At 35.9% G+C, this 25,006-nt stretch overlaps 1 protein-coding gene across 1 annotated transcript in view; it reads right to left on the minus strand.

Moving 5' to 3' along the window:
* Positions 1–2,688: 2,688 nt before the first annotated feature.
* The window catches only part of CSMD3 (CUB and Sushi multiple domains 3), a gene marked incomplete at its 3' end in the record, with an annotated part of 84,034 nt that continues 61,716 nt past the window's right edge, over positions 2,689–25,006 (minus strand). Inside the window, exons 5-6 of the mRNA XM_010082946.1 lie at positions 4,127–4,303; positions 2,689–3,015 (exon numbers count right to left, since the gene is read on the minus strand). Coding sequence (XP_010081248.1) covers positions 2,689–3,015; positions 4,127–4,303 — 504 coding nt within the window. The remainder of the gene's footprint in view (positions 3,016–4,126; positions 4,304–25,006) is intronic.

The following is a 25,006-nucleotide window of genomic DNA, read 5'->3' on the forward strand; positions in this document are numbered from 1 at the left end:
TTTGAAGGACCAGAATTTATTCAGATAAATATATTTAGATGGAACTGAAATATTAAACCTGAAATCTTTACAGTGTTTGATGAACTGTTGTATTTCAAAAAAACCTAAATATAAGGATTATTCCATGCTAATCATCTGCATATTTCATTTTTATTGCAAATCCTACTGTAACTGACCTATATTTAGTTCTAGTTCTGCAAATGGGATTACTTGAGAATATCCATTTATACACAGGCCTAATTTATATCCTAGAAAACTGCCTTAGACTCTCCAATATTTTTTTTTCTTATCACTAGATTTAGGCTTGACACCATTGAGCACACCATGGTGAAACTTTAAAGAAGTAATGTATAAATGTTAAAAGGACATGAAACAGAAGAAAACATAGAGCAAAGATTACAGCTCCTGTTAAGAAACATGGATTCAACATCTCATTCTAACTGATTTTCTATTTCAGTAGTACTGAATAACCCCAGACTTTCCATTATCTAGTTACAGTACTAAGATAGCCAGCTACAGTTCAAAGTTTAGTTTGCAATGATAACTGGTAGCTATAGAAACCAGTAAGAAGACATCACATGTTCTTCACGCTTGCATTCTACGTTTGTGAGAAATGACCTGGGGATGAAGCAGCTAAGATAGAGGTCTGGGAGCTGAAATACAAGACAATACCAGAAAAAATAATGTCTACACAGTAATCTGGTGTCAGCTTATGTCTTTCCTATTCAGACAGCAATGTTCAAGGTAAGGCTTAAGAAATACCTCTCCGAAAGAATGACAACCTAAAACAAAACAAAAGAGAGAGGTGAAAAAAAAAGATGGAGAGGTGAACTATGATGCAGGAAAAGTAGAGTCACAGAGGAATTTAGTCCTTGCGATATTATGAAAGCAATATTAATTATTAACATTCCTTGGAGAAAAATGGGGAGTCTGGGTCCCTCAGTTACCAACCTCACTTAATCTCATTTCCTCTTTCGTTTAATGGATCTTTTTTGTTTTATTCTGAGTAAAACATCTTCATCAATAAAGCCTAGTTTTTATATAGTAAAGCATGTAACACATTCTTCTGGGAAGGGGAGATGTGGGTACACTGCTCTCCTTCAGATCATGCAGTTAAAGACTCACATTCCAAGTAAGCCTCTGGAAACCAACTCTCAGGTTTAGAGAGGAAGACAGGAAAGCCTCACGCTATATTTTGTAGTGCTATTAATGCTGTGGGCTTACATATTGCATCATCACGTCTGCCCTAGCTGGGAATATATCCTGCCTGGACTCTGGTGTGGGATAAATCTTGAATAATTTGATCGCTATACAACACAGACAGTCCTTCATATGTCCTTCAGAAGGAACGTAACGATTTTGGCTACAAAAAAATAAGGTGAATAAGTGCTAATGGTATTTAGTACTACTGGAGAAGATATTTACTGTCACCTTCAATTATTATGCTGTCAGTAAATGTAGTGCCAAGTAGTAAATATAGAGCTATTTATGGTTTTGATTAGTTTCAACCTTTTCACCTCCCTCAGGTCAGAAGTAAGTGAAATACACAGAACTCCTTTTTAATGGGAAAATCTATGTAATAGATAAACTAAATACAAAAGGTGACAGAAGATGCTGGTTACCCTTCCAAAACCTACAAATAACTAGGTATGATTCAGAGCGCTCAAGACAGAAGCCCAACTACTATTTACTGCAGTTGTTCTGAATGGCAGTCTAGAAAATTCTCTTCCCATGGCTGTTAGAGGTATAAGTTAAAAATATATTAATCAGGATAAAATTAATATCAACTTATCTCTCACCTATATACAAGCATATCAAACCAGAGTAACTAACAGCATGTAAGTACTTTTTTTGACATTGTAATGGTGTAGCCAGGCACAACTTATAGGCATTTTATACAAGCATGTGAGCAATTTAATCACCAAAAGGACAGACAGGTGTAGTTGCACACAGAAGGCATTCAAGTAAAAAAAAAGAAAAATTAAAAATGCTAAACAAAAGGCAAGATAGGCACAAGGGACTGTAAATACACCAGACATCCTCCTGAATAAACAAGGATGACTGGGAAGACAAAGAAACCCAAGGTGAGTAACGCCAGGAGAACAGGAATCCTCCTTTTCTGGGAGTGGGAAAAATAGTTTAAAATAATCAGCCATAAGCAAGTTAAAACAGAGAAAAAGAAGACAAGCCTACTGCTGTTTGACTTCTCTTACCAAAGAGATGGCACGTCTGCCCACGTTAACCATGGTGACAAGGAGGGACTGCAGCTCCTGGGTATTACATACATTCACAGATAATCTACCATATGAGTGTTCAAGAGTTACAGTTTTTTCTATGTAAGGATGGTGATTAACATACTGTAGGATTTAACCAGCAGCAGAGAGTGTTTTGATAACAAACTTAGTAAAAGCTCTGTTTTACATTTAGAAACTGGCCTGAATTGTCAGTCGTCTAAATGCCCCCATCAAAATTATCTCTAATGCCATAAACGATAAATAAACTTAAATACTAAAAAGCCCTAACACAGTATTTGAAAGACAATCTAAACACGTAAATTAGGTACCCGTAGGCATATAGGACTCATTTGAAGGTGTATTACCATAGCGCCATTTTTACATACTTACATATATATCTCCTAAACCATATGTTGAAAACCATACATACACATAAAAAAATACTATTACTCACTGTTATAAGTGATATTAAATCCACGTCCTGACATTGAATGGTCAGCTTGAAATTCCAGACGTAAAATATGACCATTACTGGTAAGATGGGAAGGAACTTCAGCACCAGTAAATGTGCCTATTACGGGGGAATCTGGAGAGTCACCATCTTTAACTGCAAGGAAGTCAAACTGAGATTCCAAGTCAAAGTCATTAAAAGAGAGATGGATTCGGCTCCCAGGGTCTGAAATTATTGTCCAGATACAGTTTAAATTATTCCCATATCCCTCTGGATAATCAGGTGAAAGAACTGTTCCCATTGGTGCAGTGAAATTGGAAAGACAAGGAACTGCCAAAAAAGAGAAAGAGAAATGAGACAATAGAATGAAACACTTCAATAAGGATTTATTTTATTGCTAAGTTTTTGCAAAAGATTCTTAAATTTGCTGATTACCTCAGCTGATTAATTCAGTATTTGTTATGATCTGTGAAGCTAGAAAGATGGTTTTTCTTTTTTACCTTCTTATTCCCTTCCCCTCAATAAAACTACCTCCCAAGCAGAGCTCCCAGGTAATAAAGAACACCCTTGTTGCACTGGAAGCCCACAGAAGTCCTTACAATTTACCCATGTTCAACAATCATTAATCACCTGGCACCACTTATTTTCTCCCTTAGGCAACAGTTTAGATGAGCAGACCTCTCACTGAGCACATTAAAGAGGGAGAAAGTCAATAGCGCCCTTATCATTTGTTGCTCACACAGAAACACAAGAAATTAACTAGCCTCAAAACAGAGTTGTTTTGCTGTTATCAGGATAATATTTTATATTCAACCATTTCAGTTAAGCCATATTAAATTCAGTTGCAGGGATGAAAGCAACTGTTTGCACTCTGAATATATTTGATCTGTACTATTTTAGTGGAAATTCTAAGAAAGATGTTGCCACAAATACGTATCACAACACTGGTTTTACTTATGTTGTTTAATGTAACTGGAAGAGAGCTATAAATATCTATGATAATTTAAGTGCTAAAAGATATTAATACATAATACATGGAGAAAAATGTGAATAATTTAAACCCTTGATTACAATTCAGCAAGTTCTAATCTAAGGAAATATATTAATTTATAAGAGTAGCTATAAAAATTGTAGCATCCATATAAAATCTACAGAATACTACAAAAAAGGCAATAGTAAAACATTATCTCAAATCACACAAAGACAACTGCTTTAATAGTTGCTAGTAAAAGAAAAAATATTTCAGTAGTTCTAGAACCTGTCTTGGTCAAAATCATTAGGCAAACCCACCAGTGAACAAAAGTAAATGCTCCCTGTCAGAGGAATTAATTGCATTGTTTTAACTCTGCAATCAATCACACAAACCATTACATATAATGATAAATCATCATAATGGTATGCATTAAAAATAATAGTAAAAATATTTGGTACATACAAATACAGATTGGTATGTTTGCAGACCACTGGTTGTTTTCTTGGCAAATGATAGATTTCTCTCCAATTAATTCAAATCCAAACTGACACTCAAACCTTAAAACATCACGGTTAGAAAATCCATCCCCTTCTCTGATACCATACAATGGTGTTCCAGGGTCCCCACAGCTTTCCTTTTCAATTTCTGTTGAAACAAATAAGGAATTTATTTCTAGAAGAATGAAACAAATTCCCTGTGGGTATATGCTTACATCTAGAAAATAACTACACATTAGTATAAGCAACTGAAAATAATTGACATAACAACAGCTGCTGAAACACACCGCTGAGTCTGATTCTATACTCCAGCTTCTTAAGGAGGAGATTCTGTGTAAGTGTCTTAGAAATATCAGAGCTCTTTGTGTTAATATGAGTACTTGAAATTAAAAGGATATGAGGAAAATTATACCTACTTTATCTTTTTAATAAAATTTTAGGCAATAAGTAAGATATCACTTGCAGTATGTACACAACACAGGTCAGCATCCCACTGTGTAAACACTGTCCATTTTCCAATACAGCTTAAATTGATGAAACAATGACACGGCAAAAAAAGGGAGTAGTGATACAAAAGGAATTGCACAAAGTTGAAAGGAGGCTATACATAAATATATAAGGATATACACGCATATTATGTACACGTATACAAAAATATCTTGTCTATGCTGAAGTAAAGTGTTCTTTGAGTAGCCTTAACTGCAAGGTATCTGAATGATTCTCTCCTACTTGTACAATTGTTCCAGCTTTGATATTCTCTCAAATCACAAACTGTCCAGGTAGATGACGTCAGCTGCTCTCCCCTTATCCACCAATGCTGTAACTGCGTTGTAGAAAGCCACCAAGCTTGTCAGGCACAATTTGCCCTTAGTGAAGCCATGTTGGCTGTCACCAATCACCTCTTTATTTTCCATGTGCCATAGCATAGTTCACAGGAGGATCTGCTCCATGATCTTGCCAGGCACAGAGGTAAGACTGACCAGCCTGTAGTTCCCCGGGTCTTCCTTATTTCCTTTTTAAAAATAGGGACTGCGTTTCCCCTTTTCCAGACAGTGGGAACTTTCCCAGACTGCCATGACTTCTCAAGTATGATGGATAGTGGCTTAGCAACTTAACCTGCCAGTTCCCATAGGGCCCATGGATGCATCTCATCAGGTCCCATGAGCTTGTGCACCTTCAGGTTCCTTAGATGGTCTTGAACTTGCCCTGTCTCCTACAGTGGGCGGTACTTCATTCTCCCAGTCCCTCTCTTTGAATCCTGTGGCATAGCTAGAGCACTTCCTGGTGAAGACCAAGGCAAAAAAATTGTTGAATACCTCATCATTCTCCATGTCGGTTGTAGCCAGGTCTCCCATTTTGCTCATCAGGCAGGTACAGTTTCTTCCATTTTCCTTTGTTGTTCTATGCACCTGAAGAAACCCTTCCTGTTATTTTTCACATCCCTAGCCAAGCTCAGTTCCAGCTGTACCTTGGCTTTCTTGATCCTCTCCCTGTAGGCTTTCATGACCCCCTCCCTGAGGTCCCCTGGACCTCTAGGGCAAGCTCCTGCTCCAAGCAGGCTCAGATCTGAAGTCAGACCAGGCTGCTCATGGTTTCACACAGCTGGCTCTTGAAAACCTCCCAGGATGCAGACTACTCTGGGCAACCTGTTCCGCTTCTTGACCGTCTGCATGGGAAAAAGTTTTTCGTTATACCCAGTCTGAACTTCTCTTGTTCTAACTTATGCCCATTGTCCCCTCATCTTTCCGCTATGTACCAGTGCAAAGACCCTGCCTCTGTCTTCTCAGTAACCTCCTCATAGCTTCTGGCAGCCTGATATTAGAACCCACTTCTACAGGCTGAACACGCCCAGCTCCCCCAGGGTGTCCTCACAGGGCAAGTGCTTCAGCCTCTGACTGCCTTGGCGGCCATCCACTGAACTCATTTCAGTTAATCAATCTCTCAAAACTGGATGGACTATGCTAGACAGTGTCTAAGGACGGCGAAGTAAAGGAGAATTATCACTTCCATGAATCTATGCTCCTGTTAATCCAGACCAGGATGCTTTTGGCATTCTTCGCTGCCAAGGCATGCTGGTGGTTTACACTCAGCTTGCTGTCCACCAGGGCACCAAGGTCTTTTGTGGAGAGCCGCTCCCCAGCCTTTACTGTGTGCAGGAGTTATTCATTCCCAGGTGCAGGACTTAGCCCTTTGCCCTTGTTGAATTTCACAGAGCTCCTGTAGGCCCATTGTTCTGGCCTGTACAGGTCCCTCTGGATAGCAGCACTGTTCTTGAGCATATTCAACTGTTTCTCCCAATTTGATGTCATCATGCACTTCATAGCCTTTTCACAGTTAGTGACAAAATGGAATATCCCAGAGTAAACTCCTTTGGTACTCTTCTCACTCCGGGCTTCCAGTACAGTACGATCCACTAACCACTAACTCCTATACAATCATCCAACCTGGTTTTTTTGGTTTGTTTTGTGTTGTTTTGGTTTTTTGGAGGGGTGTTTGGTTTGGGTTTTCTGTTTGTTTGTTTGGTTTGTTTGGTTTTTTTGTTTTTTTTTTCTTTTTTTCCCATCTATCTGGTTATCTCTTTCAGTATTCTTACATCCAAGTCATGCCATTATATTCATAGATGCAAGCCTGGATGAGTGGACACAGTGAAAAGCCTTGCTAAGGTTGCAGTAGGCAACATCCACGTCTCTCTTCTTGTCCAGCTACCTAGTGATTTATTATAAAAGAACAATCAGCATGCTCAGCTGTGATTTACCCTTGATAAATTCATGCTAACCATTCCCACTCACTTTCTTCACATGCCAGGAAATGTCTTGCAAGAGGACTTGATCCATGATTTCACCAGGAACTGAAATAAAGGTCAGCCTGCAATTGCACAGGTCAAACTTTTGGCTTTTGTTAAAGATCATGAAACTTTTTTCCCATCTTTGTGGATGTCTCCTAAGCTCAACAAACTGTCAAAGATAATAGAAAGTGGCCTTGGAAGGAGATTCACCAGCTCTCTCACCACCCTTGGATGCAATCTGCTATGTCATAGAAAGTTGTAAAAAAATGTGCTCAAGATATGAAACTTAGGAATACATTAATTATCTACAAATACAGGAAATACGGTACACAGCTAATGAAAATTCAGTAAAAAATATTTTTTTCCTTGTTTATCCCAACTATCACAGGCTTTTTTTCATGAGAGATTCTAACTACAAAAGGGACAGAAATCTTAAAATAAAATCAATTTCTCACACGTGATAGTAATAACAGCAACAAATATCCCTAAGACGTAGTTTGAAAATTTCTCTTTAAAGGTCTTGCTGCCACTTTTTAATATTTAGAGGTTTGATAGTTTGACTGAGAGAAAACAAACAGCAAATGTTTTGATTTTTAACTCAAATAATTTTTCTAGGGTCATATTGTCAGCAGCATACACATAATTTCTCAAAGCTTACAGCTATTAATGCTCTGAATACAAATGAACTGTGACAAAAGCAAATAAAGAATGTTCTGTTTCAACAAGGAAATGAAAAAGTTTAAGATTATTATTTACAAAAAAGACTCTGCAAAGATTTGAAAATATTTATTTTTTGTTTGATTAGAGAAAAATCAAAAAGAACAAAACAAAACCATCTATCAAAAAGCCCAACAAACATCAACATTTCTTATTGCTCTATTTGTATTTGTTCAAGCAATTCTAGGAAAATAATATATTTCATAATTCAAAAAAAAGATAAAAAACAGATTAAAACTCTCCCCAGAACACAGACCTCCAAAAAAAGTTAAACCTGTCCTGAAGAAACAATGTGAGATATCCTATAGAAGACACAAACTCACTCCTCCTATCTGCAGTGTTGATGAGACCGTTAATGTCAAACCTACAGAGCTACTTAGTTATTTAGTGCTAAAGAAACACAATTTTTTCCTAGGCTGTCCTGGTACATTAATAATATTCTAAGTGCTTAAGTCACTTCACATTTCATTTGGGAAAACAAATGGATTCTATAAACAAGTGATTACATCAAGTCATTTAATGTAGTTTTCTCATAGAATTTATGCTAGACAGTAAGTACACTTATACTTACCTATATTTATTCTCTTCTGGGGCTACTATTCTGATGTAGCTAATTACTATTTTATCCTAAATAGCAAGAGTTTCCATGCTTTTTGTCAAATTTAAAAAGACATATAGCTGAGCAAAGCTGATACAGTGAGCTTGCTCAGATATCCCTCCCTATTAGGAAGACTTAAAAGGAACTGATTCTGGGTTAAAAAAAATTCTTAGACATAGTACAGTTATTTACAGGACTTAGTTGGAAAAAAAAATACATTACTGTTTTCCTTTATGCTACGTGATTGCTGTATTTGAGAGATTACATCCCTAGGCTTACATTTCATTTGCTTTCTTAAAGGGATTTAAATTGAATAAGAGGTTATTTGAATGACAGTTGTAAATGAAATAAACCATCCCTAAACCCCCTTCACATCCATTTAAATTTATAGCAAATTTTTCCTTTATCACTTTAACTTTTACTGCATGCCTTGCTTATACCACTGTTATACTCTCCACAAATTTCATACTGGCATCAGTTTATTTCTGAATTTGAAAGAGAATATTTTTGTCATTACTTATTTGTCCTTAAGAACAGAAATGATATTTGTGCGGTTTTTTTATCGAAGCGCAAATATCTTTTAGATTTGTTTAGAGAATGCGAACAAACTTCCGTTAAAACAGACAGGAAAACAAAAATACTGCTTACTGGGCTTTTGTCAGACAATCACAGTTTAAACAACACTATTCTAAGAAAGACGACGATTTAATCTTTGTTTCAAGTCACTAAGGGGGCAAATGATATTCACATTCATATTTTTTACTGCTAGCTTTACCACTCTTGTTTCAGCTCCCCTGCCTTGCATACACCTAAGAAGTTATGTACAGAACCTGACAAAGTCTCATTTCCTGATAAAACTCACACTAGCCCCTCATTATAAATAATTAATTTATGACAAACAGAAATTATTTATGATTGTTTAAGGTTAGTAGAAGAAGCAGTTTAAAACAGCTCAATTAGTAAGGCCATAATTAAAACTTAAAAAAATATATGTATAAAATTGGAAACTTGAGTATGAGTCACCAAACAGTGAAGAGAAATAGAAGGTATTATGGGCTATCCTCCTGGAACACAGCTTGAATTCCTACCAATAAAGTTGCGCCTAAGAGTCTACCACTTTAACGTTTTAGTTGGACTAAAAATGTCACTAATTATAATACATTCTTTCATATAATGCACATGTATGACAAAGTTGCAATTCACAGCAGAAGTTGTTCTAGAACATATTTCAGTGAAAACAGTATTTCAAAAGGATATTGCATAGTATCAGCATTTGGAGGTTTACTATACATAATCACCACCTTCGAAAAGTCAAAAGTAATCTTTTTACTTAAGTACATTTTGTTATTTTATTTTATATTTTGGTTACTTTGTATTTTTACATTTTATCTTCCCTTTTATAATTTATTCTGCTTTTTGAGATTTGCATTTCATGTGGGCTACAACAAGAGATGGCTAGGATGGATTTTCTTTTCCTGTGGTCACTACCACTGACTTATAAATCTGTGGTCCAAAAGATGAGTATTGCTATTTTTGCCCCCCCCCCCCAAAAAAAAAAAAACAACAACAAAAAAACCCCACTTATGCTAATATTATTTCTGTTATATAGTCCTTTCTTTCTAGTCTTATGAAAAAGTGAAGCACCTCTAAATACAAGTACAGTTTGTTAAATGTGTTCATAATGAATCAGGCACGATCTTTTGAGGTTTAAGGCTTTTGACAGGAAAACAAAAAACAATTTTTGTTTTCAGAAATTATTTAACATAGAAGGACAATAATGGTAAAAGGAGGCATGATTTCTGGTGATGTTAGAGATCTAACTTTTTTTAAAGACTAACTCCTGTTGAGACTGTTTAGGATAATCATTATTTTGGAAACTTGGTACAAAATTGGTAAGTTTGTGGTCTCAGAGCACTGAAAAGAATTTACAATTGTCACATATTTTCTAACAGTGTCATATGTCTTCATGGTATGTAATCAGTAAACAAAACAGAAAGCACTTTGAATGACCTAACAGATGATACCTTCTCCTAAATATTATGTTTACACATATCTTCACATAAAGGAAATAGTTTTGTCTATTAACTGTTATTGTTAAAGCGTATTTTTATAAACAAAGGATGGAAGTTCATTTCCAAAGGAACAAAGAGCACAGTGCCATGTGATTTTCATTTATGTTTTAAAAGTTATCAATACCCTTGCATCATTCTATCACATTTTTATCTACAGATTCCATGTCTTGGGAATTCCCAACATAAAAAAGAATTTCCACTTTAACCACTATTCTTACCCAGAACAACCAGTGTGATTTATTTAGCTTCAATTCTGATCACAATAGGTTTTATATTTCTTTTGGTTTGGTTTTGTTTGCTTGTTTTCTCAAAAGACAGGGAAGAAAGACCTGCTCTTACAGGTGGTGTGCCTGACTGCCCCAGGCAAGAGACTCATCAGTGTTGCAGCACCTCTGTCGTGCTCCTGGGTTCCCTTACAGAAGAAATAGCTGTGCAAAGAAAGGAAAGAAGAGGAGGAGGAGGATGTATGCGTACAGTCAGGTCTTGTCCCTCTATGAATTCACAAGCTGTTTAGTGTATAACATGTTACAGAGAATACCCACCCAAGGGTATAGAGTCAGTCAGTGAAACTCTATGGGGCGGGGGGCGGGGGGAAATATCTGTGAAGGAAGCAGCTGTTCCTTCCCTGCTATGTAGGTGGTGGTAGCCTTCCGCACCCTTGATGAATTGTGCCCATTGTCAGGGTAATTCTCATTTCCTGATCATGTAAAGTGAGGGGTCAGAAGGAGAGCATTTCACAAAGAATAAAAGCATAATTAATTGAAGGAGGGTAATGGGGCTAAGGCCACTCATGGGAAAGACAGATGAGGCTTCTCTGAGAACGCAGTGGGAAAACAATAGCAGCCACCCTTGAAATTAATACTTTATGTATATCACAAGTGCCCAACATTTTTAGCATAAATAAAAACTATTTACAGCCATTCTCTATGACAACAGATTTTTCAGAGGAGCAGTAGTTATATCTGCACGATTTTTTTTGTATAACTTATCTAAATGTTTTTTACTATAAGCATGAAATATTCCATAATTATGTTCTATTATATATTGTAGGTACCTATAGACTTGATGAATAGACATACTTCCTTCTTTTCCTATTCAGTGCCATGTTCTGTCTTTTAAAGTTGAGTTATTTACTAGTCAGCTAGCAATAAGCTAGCCCAGCTAATGAATGAGCCCTGTGGGCCTTTACACAATAACTGCACTCCCAATAAAATAAGTTACTCTCTTAATTTAAGTTTAGAAAATGAACTGCCCTGTAGAACTCTATCCACACAAACAGTTTAGTAGCACTGTGGGGCTTCTAATTCATATAAATGTTCACAAAAGACAGGGTTCAAGTACATATATTTTCGAGAAAAGAGAGAACATCCTTGTACATACAAATTGAAATAACATCACTGGTCCAAAAAAGTAAACAGAAATGCTCAAATATCCTCACCTATAAGTTGTATCTTTTCTTTATGGAACTGTCTTTAGAATTTAATTCAGGATGTTTTGGTTTTTTTTCCGCAACCCTTAAAATACTTATTAAAGTTTACAGACAACAGTCTGTAGGATAATTTTAAAATTCTGCTAGCACAATACTATTTTCTGAGTTTTAACTATTTTTTTCTATAACACTCTACTGGGTATTGCTTTGCTGGCATCTCCCATTATCCACTTTGTTGAAAAGCTATTCAGAATGTTCAGAAGTCCACTAAGTTAGACAGCTGGAGCATTAAGTCTAATTGCAGACAAATGTATAAACCAAAAAATTTAAATTCTAAGAGAAAGACAGAAGAAATTACAGTCTGTATAGTGAGCACAGTTAGCAGTATTCAGAATCCACAGCAAAATAACTTACCCTGTTAACTGTTTTGAGTCCTAATTTAGAGGAACATGTCACAATGTTTCTATCTTTGAGTACATGGTTTGGGACTGAAGTAAATTTTCAGTACAACCCAAAATAAAAATGCTGTCTGATTTGACGCCTGAACTAATTTGAAAATATAGTTTAATACCAGAAAACCCCCAAATTGACTCATATGCACTCTACTTGTTACCTTATACAATATAGCCTGTCAAACATATTTTAGCTAATCAACACTTACGATTTTCAAACCCTCTGTATCAAATGCAACCTTCTTTGCTGCCTCAAAAAAAGCAAAGTGCAAAGAAATTACCAGTAGCTCCAGAAGCATATTAATTTAGCAGAATACCTGGTTGCATTAAATGAAATCAGTTTTAAAGCATTGTGTAATTTATTTAAATGTACATTTAATATAAAATTTAATTTCTTATTTGGATTATTGATTTTGTTTATAAATTTTACAGATCATGATGCTGCCTAAAGTTCAACGAAATTAATAAGGCTGCGGATTCAATTCAACAGATACCCAATAGACCTCACTCTGTCTTCATGCCTAAAGCTACCTCTGATTCACAATGAACCTATTCATACATCTCAGGGGATCACAGATTCCTACAGAATACTGTCATCTCCTTTTTATTGCTTGCTTGTTTGTTCGTTTTCCTTGCATTGGCCATTTGGTCCCATTCCTCATGTATTTAATCAGACAGTAGGAAACTTCACTGATGGTACACCGTTAGAGGAAAAAAAAAAAGTCTAGGAAAAAGTAAAATTTGGGCCAATAGTTATATAGGCCAAACTGGTGATGAAATTAGTGTAGTATACCATGAATTCCAAAGTCTATCCTGCTTCACTCCTGGGTTCTAGTTGTCTTCTAAAAAAAAACCCCAGTAATAACCAAATATAAGGAAGGTATTGGATTGAGGAGGAGAGAGGATAGGGGAGAAGAACATTACAGTTGTATGTCAGCTCTATGTTCAAATCCCCCAAACACAGGCAACTCGGAGATCTCTCCAACCTTACTTCATACAGGGAGCAACAAAAGTATTAAGTATTTCAGAGAACACAAGAGATGCAATACTCAAAGGCAATTAAAAGGACTGTTAAAGGCCTTGAAGGTCAGAGACTTTAGAACAAGTTTATCAGAGGCTCAAATCTGACTAGCTACAATATTTGTGATATCACAATTGCCATACAGACGAGTAGACCATAAAATCCAGCAAGAAATTCTTAAAAAGTACAGGGCAGCTGGAACATATAAAGAGAGACACTTCAATGTATGAAGATCCTAAAGAAGACCATAAAGAACACTTTGTAGACATAATACTTGAAACCCTGAAGTCAATTACAAAGCCATCATTGACATGGTAAGTCTTGAATTTAACTTATTGATTTTATGTTACATACCATAAATACCATAACAGACACCACAGAAAGTAGCCATTCAGGTAAAAGATACAAGAAAGAAATACGTAGCCATTATAATATGTACAGAAATAAGTATTAAAATTAATACAAACAATAGTATAAAGCATACAGAAAAAGCAAATTACATTTTTTTTTTTCATACTATACTAGAGGCATAAAAGAGATTCCCTGGATTATCTAAAAGCTAATTTCCATAGCTTACCTTTTTTATTCAGTACTTTAAGTACTGTCAAACTTAACCTCAGATTTAATCTTCACTTTTACTTTGGATTAACTGAACATTAAATCTGAATTTTCTGGGTTCTGGGTTTGATTCTGATAGTATTTGACTCATTTCAGGTAACTGCACTGAATAATCAAAACATTAACCACTCATCTATTGTTAGATGTTCAGTCTCCAGCATGTTAGCTTTTTGGGTGGTTTGTTGGTTGGTTGTTTTCTTTTTTTGTTTGTTTTTGTGTTTTTTTTTTCCTAAAAACTATAATAAAACAATAAAAATATCAAAAATATAAATATAAGTCCATATTTTTAACACAGTGATCATTCTGCCCTAGGAGGATTACAGTGACTGAAGGAGAGCAAAGTAGCTAGAAGCCAGCAGCCACATACCAATACTAGAGTATTGGTTCATATTAAAGAAGTTAGAGGAATGGGTAGTCCCATTTTTCCTCTTCCAAATTCCTCCTGCTTCTAGTATTCCTGCACAACTTTATTCCCCAAAACCCTATCAATATGGCCTTCCTCCTTCAGCCTCATCACAGTAATACGTGTTCTGTTTCAGCAGAATTTTGATGTGAAGAGAAGATTCATCTCAGGGGAGGCATGTTTTATCTTCCCACTATGTTCTTCTGAAGTTGCAGTGTTTATATACTTCATCATATTCCTGTTTCTCTATTCAACCCTCTTTGATCACCAGCCACTATAGCTTTGAATCAACCACACCTTTCTTTTTCAGCTAACTCCCCTTTACCAAGAGCACAGAGAATGGGCAGAAAGGAGGCATGTTACATTTACTGTCATTAACACAGCTACTTCAGCCTGGAGGAACTGCATTTGGGCATAGATAATTAAATCCTGGCAGCTTTTCCTGAATGTACCTGACTTTAGCTTGACTAAAAAATGGATTAATGGAGAATTTGAAGAAAATTTCATGCAACTATTAACACTTTTCTTTCAAAGATTAAAATACCATTCCACATTCTGGAGTGCTATAGCACATAGTAACACCTCAAAAAATAAAGCAGTTTTGTTAGAGAAAACATCTATCAGTTTCAGCAGCTCTCCCTTAATATAACTTTTAATAACAGACAACTATGCTGCTAGCTTTCTTTATGGAACTATAGAAACTAGGCACTATCAAGAAAGAATAAAATGAAAAAGAATACTAAAGAATTTTATGTAAGTTTTGTGATCCTTTACATGAAATGCTCCAATGGAAACACACAGAATATCCCTTAGACCAGTGGTTACTGCTTGGCCTGTCAAAAGGAAATAGCAATGTGAATGGAAGCCAAAGAAGTGTCCTTAATCAATGAAATATTTGCAAGAAAATTGTCAGAACCACAGAAATATTACAAGATGAAAGATGCTAACACCAACTTCATAGTGCCTTTTGAATACGTCTTTCTAATTCTTAACTTTGAGATTCTTTTTAAGGAAAATAAGTGACTGGACGCAACAGATGCAGCTGTTTGCAATCTCTGTACCTTGAATGTGGCAATAGTCACCATATGCAGAAACATCTGAAATTGTTCTTAAGGAGGCCTAAAATCCATTTATTAGCAGTTACATAAATTTTACAATTTCTGTGTCTGAATCCTCTTCATTTAAGGGGACGGGTTTTTTTTCTAATTTTAAAATAAGAATGATTTTCTTCCACAAATTAAGTCATTTCATTTCAATGAGAAAAATATAAGCATGTTGTTAATCACCATAAAGAGACCGAAGCTGTAGGGAATGTGATCATTTAATGTTTACATAATATTCTAAGTTATGACAAAAACATATAATACACTATTTTACTAATACGAGTACCAGCAGGAAACTTATTTCTATCATTGCTGATTTGACTAAGGCATTTCACTCATCTTTAGAAAATCTTCAGGAAAATAGAAAGTTTCAATAGATTCAATAGCTTCATCTCCATCTGTCAGTATCAAGGGATTTTTTCTGGCACTGCTGGAGTCAAGCAAACTTGTACATACACTGTTGACCTTTCCGTTGTGAACAGCGCTGTCCTTTTTCTTCCTATATGGTAAACGTGTGCAGACAGAAGTCCAAACCCAAGACTATTGAAGTTATCATCCAGAATTTATCTCTTGACACATCCATGACAACTATGAATTTATCTGCAGCTAGTATATAATCTGTAGAACCTTTGAAAACTGATGATGTTACTCTTACTGACAATATCAAGGCAAAAAATATTTTCAACCTGCACCAGCTCCGCAACTCTTACTTAACAGCAATCAATAAAACTTGCCCTCCAACACCTTGAGTGGTTCCATGATGGTTATCTGCATTATATTCTGAATATATGTGTGACCATGCAACACCACCAAGGTTTTAGTTTGGTAGTAACTTTATCGTCTTTAAAGCTTTCCAATTTTGCTGAGCTAAACATGTAGTCAGGATGCAAGACTATTAGTTGCAGTTTGCTTTTGTCTTAGGAACAATTGAACATTGCACAAGAATTTTAAGGACACTAAAATCTCCCTTGGATCTGGTCAGATCTGTGGCAATAGGAAGAGGAAAAAGAGGCTGGTGACAAACGTATTACGAAGGTGTCACATTTGGGACGAAGCACCCAGCCAAGCTGAAGGCCACAGAACAGAGGAAGAAGGAAAGTCTATAGAGAAATAGTTACCAATTCCTACTTAAAAAAAAAAAAAAAAAAGGCAACCTAGACCTGTGTGTTGATCCACTCACCCAGGAGTAATAACAAAAATGGTAAAAAACAATACCTACAAGGCACTGAAAAAAAAGCTACCTGTAGTTACGGGAAATGATGGAACATCATGAACTTTTCAACTAGGATTAGACAACATGAATTATGTGAGGAGAGACTGACAATTATCATTTATAGTGATATTTGTTCCTCGGTATCAACTTTCATTTTAGCTGCATCTCTCTATTGTCTCAACCTGAGTTTTTTCATCTTATTTTCTTCCCCTATTCCGCTGAGGAGGGGGAGTGAGCAGCTTGGTGGGCACCTGGTGTCCAGACAAGGTTATCCACCACAGAGTTGCATTTAAATTTCATCTAAAGGTAGTTGTTGAAGGTAGATTTTTTCCAAGTCAGAAATAGAGTGCTCTCACCCCACAATTCCCCACACCCCCCTCAAAAAAAAAAAAAAGGAGAGAGAAGTATTAATAGAAGCTCTGATTAGACTACAGCTTGGACTAAGCTCTCAGGGATTTTAGTTTCTATAACCTAAATCCTCTTAAACAAGTGAGTAAGCATATGCAAATCAGAATTTTACAAACTGAATCTGGTTAAATATCCATCCTCTTGCCAAATTTCAGGTCCAGTGATCCGATGTGTAAGAATGCCAGAACTTATCAAAAAGGTTTCCAGACTATTTTTAATGGCTACAAAAGAATGTATTTTCCTGAAGCCACATTCTTCAAAGCTGAAGTGTTTTGCCTGAATTTGCCCAAAAGCACCCTGAGTGAGACAGCCATTGGTTAGAGATAATTTCAGCCAACATAGTTAAAGCTCAGAGTTTAAATGGTAAAATAAAGAATAATTAAACTAGTTTTTATCGTACTTAGGAAATTATGATTCAACCTCAAAGTAATGCATCAGCTTCACTAATAATAGGCTTTATTGTTTCACTCTCTATTATGGTTAAAATACACTAATTAGAGAGAAAAGTTTATTTGCATATGGAGGGAGAAGATTAAGTAAAATTAAGAAAGGTGCTTCCTCACTACGTAAAATACTGGCAAGATCACTACTATGACTGTGTATCCAAGATGTTTGAAAGAACATTTAAATATTGGAGGGATGTCAATGTGATGATGAGAGTAAATTTTCCAATCCACGTATTGAAGTAAACCTCAGTCTACAAAACACATAAGTGATCTGCTTTTAGTGGACAGAAGAACACGAGAAAGACTTAAAAATAACTAAAGATGATGAAACAAAGGTATAAAATTCCAAACTGCATGTAAATTCAATTTAATACTAAATATTGCCAAGATTAAAATAAATAATTAATGACTGGAAGAAAAAGTGCAGTTTCTAAATTATGAAGCTATTTAACTGATAATTGAATGCCTTTTAAACTATATGTTCTAGATTAACTGCAGATCACTGAACACAGCCATTTAACGAAGTACAGAAGCACATCAGCTATTCTTCCTATCATTTTCCCCCTCTCATGTTCTGCCTCACCCTCTTATACTGAATCTTACTGACAGCTTATATAACTTACAATATAAATAAGTGTATTATTTACTAAAATAGAAATAAAAGATAAACTGTTTCAGACTGATTCAAAACACATTAATGAGTTGTTTACAACCATACATTAACCATTTTTATTTGCATTGATACATGGTACCATGCCTTTATCTGAGGCTTAATACATAGACCTCATCTTTTATAAGCTGTGTTAATGACATTGTCACTAAATACGAGAAGAGAAAAAAAAAGCTCATATAATTCAGGAAATACTGTTCAGACTTTCTACAGACATATGATGCTCAATGAAGTACTATATCACATAGAAGTTACAAACTGAAATAATAGTTTACATTAGAAGGGACTTCTAACTGTCCTTTGGTCCACGTCCCTGTTCATGTTACTCTGTTCTGTTTACTAGATATAGCTTTTCAGCTGCCTTAGTGATGCACTGTAGTGCTAATTATCAAACAATATTAAAATGTTTTCTTTCTTATAGTTCACCAGTGTTAATGTGCTGACCCTGAGCCATTGTTGACAGATTTTATCTACTGCACTCTTCTGTATACAAACTAAAATTTAGAGAATGAATACATTTTCTGCACTCACTATATTGTAAATATGCCATGCAGGTATCTCTGCTACAACTGAATCCAGCTTTACAGTTCTTGCAAAGACCAGTTGAGCCAATAGTTTACTTTTATACTTGTATAACTTCATACTTTTAAAACTTGTATAATAGAGAATAAAAGAATAGAGTGGAAACAATAGATTTGAAATTAGTATCCAAGAACTGTTCAAGAGAAGTTGACACTTTCTGTCACATACCGCCTTTGAACAAATGGGCATTCTGTTTTTTACTACACTTCTTGCTTGTGATAAATATGAGACTGCACTCCTGGCATTAAAGAACTATTGCACACCTAATGTCTGAGTTATAAATGCTTTAAGTTTCAACAACATTAATGTTAACTTGAAAAATTAAGATAACTCTGGTTCTAAAATGTATCAAAAATAAGTATGGGGTTATGGCATATTAAATGACAAGGAGTCAACTCCTCTAACTTGTCATCCCTGAGTTGGTCAGGCAGTTGGACCAGATGATTGTTGTACATCCCTTCCAACTGAAATATTCTATTCTATTCAAGAGTGTTCACTACAGACACCATGTTATAAAGGACAATCGGCACTGCTGGTAAGGATGAACTGATAATAGCAAAAGTAGAATTTATAATCATGACTTGTAACAAAAAGCAAACTGGATTCAACTCAGGAAACCATTATAAATAGTGTTTAAAAAGCTAGGCATAGAAAGTTACAGCAAGGAAAACACAAAACTACAATCTTAGATTAGAGCAGCATAGACATAACTGTAAACAGGGAAAATTCTGCTGTCATTGCCATCGACTCAATGCACTACAAATTAGTAAAATTTCTTGTAAAAAAAGTTCAGTACAAGTACGGAAGAAAAACAGACGTAGTTTGAAAAAGTATGACATAACTTCAAATCTAAGAAATCAGTATGGCCACTTTTTATTCCTTGCATATAGACAGAATGAGTCTCAAATACCACAGCTGCATACTTCATAGACTCATAGAATCATAGAATGGTTTGGGTTGGAAAGGACCCTAAAGATCACCAAGATCCATCCCCCCCTGCCATGGGCAGGGACACCCTCCACTAGACTAGGTTGTACTTCAAGCATGTAAATGGGTAATGAGACTACCATTCCAAAATTAACAAAAAATATCATGAGACTTCAGTCTCGTAACAAAAAAATGCTCACAAAAATCAAGATGCCATCTACTGGGATACTTACGACACTGCTGCTACACCATTTGACTTTACAGCTGTCATGTATCTTTAAAAAGCATTAGAAAATGCATTTTTAAAATCCCTGAATCTTCTTAGAGTTGATCTCATCAATATTATAGACAAAGCTGAAGAACAGGAATATTCACATTTATATGGAATCAGGTATATCACTATGTATAAAATTATTCTGCAAATAAAGAGACTGTAAAGGTTATTCACAGGTGTGCTGTAGTTGTAGAGCCACTGTTTAACCCTGCAGAAGCCATGTGTCCTGGAACCACAAACCTGTCCTGATCAGATGGCTCACGTGTTATTTTTGAACCAGTGTAAAGGACTGATCACAAGTAGTCTAACGTTTAGATTGCTAGCTCCTGCATTACTACAATGTGGATAGTAGTAGCTTTGATTATGTGCCTGGGCCAGTTCTTTCTTGAATCCACAAGAACAAGACTGAGAAAACCTTGTACCTAGAGCAATGACATCAAAGCACTTGAGGGTGTAATAACATTCATCCAAATTGTGCATACACCACATGACAGCCCATTTAATAGGATACAAGCAAATTTCAGTGTGAACAGTCTGGTGGCCAAAAAAATTACTTTAATCTGCCTATTAACATGTTCATTTACCTATTATAAAAAATAATAGGTGGTGAAGTGAAGAACTGAAGCTGAATACTATTTCAAAATCTGTTCTCTTTCTCAGAAGCTCAGATGTCATAGAAGCAGTGATAAAGATGACAAGTAGACTCAGGAGAACAACTACAGCTACCTTGTTTACTGTTTCTGATTCAAGAGAAATGGCACGACTTCCTGACAAGATGGCTTAACAATCTCAAACACCTTAGGCCATTTCTGCTAGAACACTGAGACTACAGCATGAGTTTTCCCAATAAAGTAGCTTGAGATAAATATAATTTATTATTCCACGTGGTACGCCAGAGAATAAAATACACCTGGGCCACGACAAATCAACAAACTCTTAGAACAAAACAGCAATTATGCAGCAATTACCTTCATCGCCAGAGATGGATGTTCAAACTGAAGCTGATAAAAATTGGTGTTTACTTTCCAGTCCCACACAAGAACTAGCGACTGCACTGCCTTTACAATCTGCTCCTTTACCCTAGCTGTATTTAGCAAGAGCTTTTCACTGGCACTGTAGGACAATTTCGTTCTGCAACGCTTAATTATTGCCTTGCCGCAAATGGTCAGAAGCAGTATTTCTGTCACTACGTCATTGCTACTGTGTAGTTCCACTCTTCCAAGAGTTGTTTTCAAAAGTGCCCATCGTTAGATAGCTAACAAGAATTCAAAGGTCACCTCCTTAGAACTGGAAAGTTTTATGAAAAAGAGTTGTTCCAGCAGAATGTCACTGTGCTATTCTCAAGGTAATGCAGAAACTGAAAACCTCACAAGAAATTTGAAAGAAAGCTTACAAAAAAAAAAAAAAAAAAAAACCTCAGAGAGAACAGCTTGAAAGACATTGACCACAAATTTTCTTTGGTGTTCTATATTGTCACAGGCTTCTTGTTAAATTACACCTAAGAATTCCTTCTAACACTAGGAAAAATCAGTAAGTCAAGAAATATTTCTAAGTTATCAGAGTACACTTTAAAATTGTACAAAATTATTAATAAAGGCGAATAGTACTTCTTCCCAACCTTAAAATTTAGTCACAGTGGAGTCAGGCTGCTGAAGGCCAGCATATCTATCTTAGGTAACGCAGTGAAAGAATGCTAACACTAAGCTAAAATTAAAGGTGTATGTCAGGATAAAATTTTTATGCAATTACCCAAAGTACAATGTAAAATACAAATAATCAAATGTTATTGCAAAGTAATAAACAAGCTGTCAAGCAAGTTTTAGGATGGGCTTCTGTGATGTTCACTAAGTGCTACAAGACCGTCAAGGGCATTTTAAAATTCTTTACTTTTTTCCCCAAATAATTTTGAATGTACATTATTTCACTTGCAGTGATTAATAACCAGCAGCAGTACGCTTCATTTTTCTCTTCTGTAAGACACTCAGGAGAAAATGATTTGCTTCCCCCATAAGCTTGTACTTCTCAGAATGATGAAAATTTTGCCTGTACAGCTCTCTTTTAGAAAGAAATTACATCCTCTCTTAACCATCACTTTGAGGTACATACTCTAAAGAGAATTGTTTAAGAATGTAACTTGGCAACTGCTATTTTCTAGTGCAGCAGAATAAACTAATCCCGGTTTTTACATGGAAACATCTCAGACACTCTAGAACAACAAGAAGAGATGTAGTCAAGCATAGTCAAGATCTGGCTGGGATGGAGTCAGCTTTCCCCCCAGCAGCCCTCCTAGTGCTGTGCTTCGTATTTGCAGCTAGAATGGTGTTGGCGACGTGCTGATGTTTTGGCTACGCCCACCGCATCCAGGCTGTCTCCCCAACCCCTCCTGCTTCCCAAAGGCCAGCAGGCTGCGGGGTGAGCAAGCTCCAGGGAGGGGACATGACCCGGACAGCTGATTCAAACTGACCAAAGGGATATTCCATACCATACCCTGTCTTCCTCAGCAATATAAGCTAAGAGAAAGGAGTGGGGGGAGAGGGGGACACATTCGTTATTAAGGCATTTCTCTTCTGAAGCAACCACTACAGGTGCTGAGGCCCTACTTACCAGGAAGCGGCTGGACATTCCCTGTAGAGGACGTAGAGAATAATTTGTTTGTTTGTTTCCTTTGCTTCCAAGTGTGGCCTTTGGTTTACTTTATTAAACTGTCTTTATTTCAAGCCACAAGGTTTTCATCTTATTTTCTCCCTGTCCCACTGAGGAAGGGAGTGATATAACAGCTTGGTGGGTACCTGCTGGCCAGCCAAGGTTAACCCACCTCATCAAGGGAAATGAAGAAAGAAATAGTTGGCTGAGTAAAGAAGAGAGTAAAACAAACAAGAAAAACATTGAGTGAAAATTATGATTTGTCCAGTGGGCAAATTAGGTGGCTGCCTCACACAGGAACAGTGGAGAATTGTCATTGGTAATGCTGACAAATGCGTAGTCAGTCATAAATGATGTAATAAATCATAAATAATACAATAGTTCCAAGGCTAGGTAAACACTTTGCTTGCCATTTTATGCACATTCTGAACAATTCTGTATGATATGCAAATCATGTTTTTGCAATAAACTGATATTTGCCTTTAAATAAGTTTATTAAAAGTCCTTAATAAGCAAACTTTCACATAAAGGTACTCGGACTTAAAATATTTTTAGGCTTCTAGAATGTAATTCTAGACATTGTTTATAGGGCTTCATCTGAAAACCACATGTGAAACATTTGTCTGTGATTAACATATTTCAGTGACAGTGTTTCCAACCTTATTCACTATTTCGCCCTGGTTGGCATGCTTAGGTATGATGCAGTATATACTGTTAATAAATTTATGATAATGTTTTGTGAATACAGAGTAGAAACATAAGCACATGCTGCAGAAAATGGTAAAGCAGCAAGAAACAAGTGTGCATGAGACCAGACTAAGCAGTTAATACCAAAGGATGTCTCCTTTAGTATCAGAGCCATATTTTTATCCTAGACACAAGCCCAGAGTCTTGTTATTGCAAGGTTCAGAACAGAAATACTTCTCATCACCGTTTTTTTTTTAATCTGAATTAGGGTACAAGTAAGCACGTATTACGGATGGAAAGCACCAATTTTAGCTGAGAAGCTAAAAAAAAAAAAAAAGCCTGGAGAGAAACAGGACCAGGTAGATCATATTCAGTTTGAATACACCCTTTATCACATGCAAACATACTAAAATGTCTAACCCAACAGAAATAATTTAAATTCTAACATACTTCTAGAAGTTATTCAAGAATACAATAAGATATTTTTAAACTGCATCCAACCACTGGACTAAGAGTTTTGTTAAACAAATTAGTTACTTTATGTTCTTAGATGACATTGGATTTTATAAAGAAATCACTAAATAAACCAGCATTCCTATCACTGTATTTAAAAAAGAACCCTATTTTTCAATTCAAGATACAAAACCCAATTGTGTTTAAAAACAGAATCTCTGTTTCAAAATCAGGAGCTAAAAAAAAAGCAAACCACGCAAGTCTAAAGAATAAACACTTATAAGCATCACTCATTCCGCTGTGCCATGGGTTTGTTTGCTATTTGTAATTCTTATTTACAATTACTGCAGTGAGGTAAGGAGGGCAGGTCATCGCAACGAACATTGCCAAACTGTGTCCATATGTATCAATTCCACAGAAGAAAATAACACCGTAAAGTCATTTATTAGTAATTTTATCACAGTGTCCTTTTCACAGTTCATCAGAGAATAGTATCCAAAGAACAGCAAAAGTCAGTGGTCCTGAGATCCCATGAGCCAAACCATTTAAATATACAAATGTAAACTGAGAATCAAATTGGTAACATATGTAATTAGTAAAAGAAGTATGTGGAAACAAGAGAGAAATATTTGATATTTGTCTTTCAGCCCATCTTCCTTATGTCATCTGATATATTGTAGGTTATTTCTCCCTTCTATAGCACCGTATCTGTGCTGAACAGTTTGCTTCCTTGATACTTCAATATGGGGAAAGAACATATTTTGTTCTTATGTAAAAGAGAAGAAAAAGATGCCTAGACACTCATGTAATTCTTCCCACACCCTTCCTTCAAGTGTCCCTGCTCACCACAAGGACATGGACCCCATTATTGCCTCTGAAATCTGCGACTTCTAAACCTCTGTCACTCTTAGGAGAAATTACTAATTTGTTTTTACCCGTTTGGTTTTGTTCTTTTCTTTGTCTTTATCTCTCTTTTTCACTCCTTCATAGGTAGATAAAAGATTTACCATACTTTTTTTTTTTTTTTTTTTTCCTTTTGCTACCTATCCTTTTCTGACTGTCACCTGCCCAATTCTCAGCTCTGCAAAATAACAGAGAAGAAAAAGTTTAGGACTACTGAAAAACACAGACTGTCAAACTCTGAAAGAGTTTGTAGGATGTCCTGTGGTACTACAATTCTGTATTATTCAACTGGAACAATCTAAATTAAATGGGTTTTGATCCCATGGACAGCGAAGTAACTATGAGATTATTCCAGCTTGTCTCAGTCTAGTGCAAAAGAAACAATGGGTTCAGTTGGAATTGGATATTGAAAATACCATCAATTTACAACTCTTCTGATCTCATAAC

The sequence above is a fragment of the Pterocles gutturalis genome, unplaced genomic scaffold (genome assembly GCF_000699245.1).
Source record: "Pterocles gutturalis isolate BGI_N339 unplaced genomic scaffold, ASM69924v1 scaffold10785, whole genome shotgun sequence".
NCBI classification, from domain to species: domain Eukaryota; kingdom Metazoa; phylum Chordata; class Aves; order Pterocliformes; family Pteroclidae; genus Pterocles; species Pterocles gutturalis.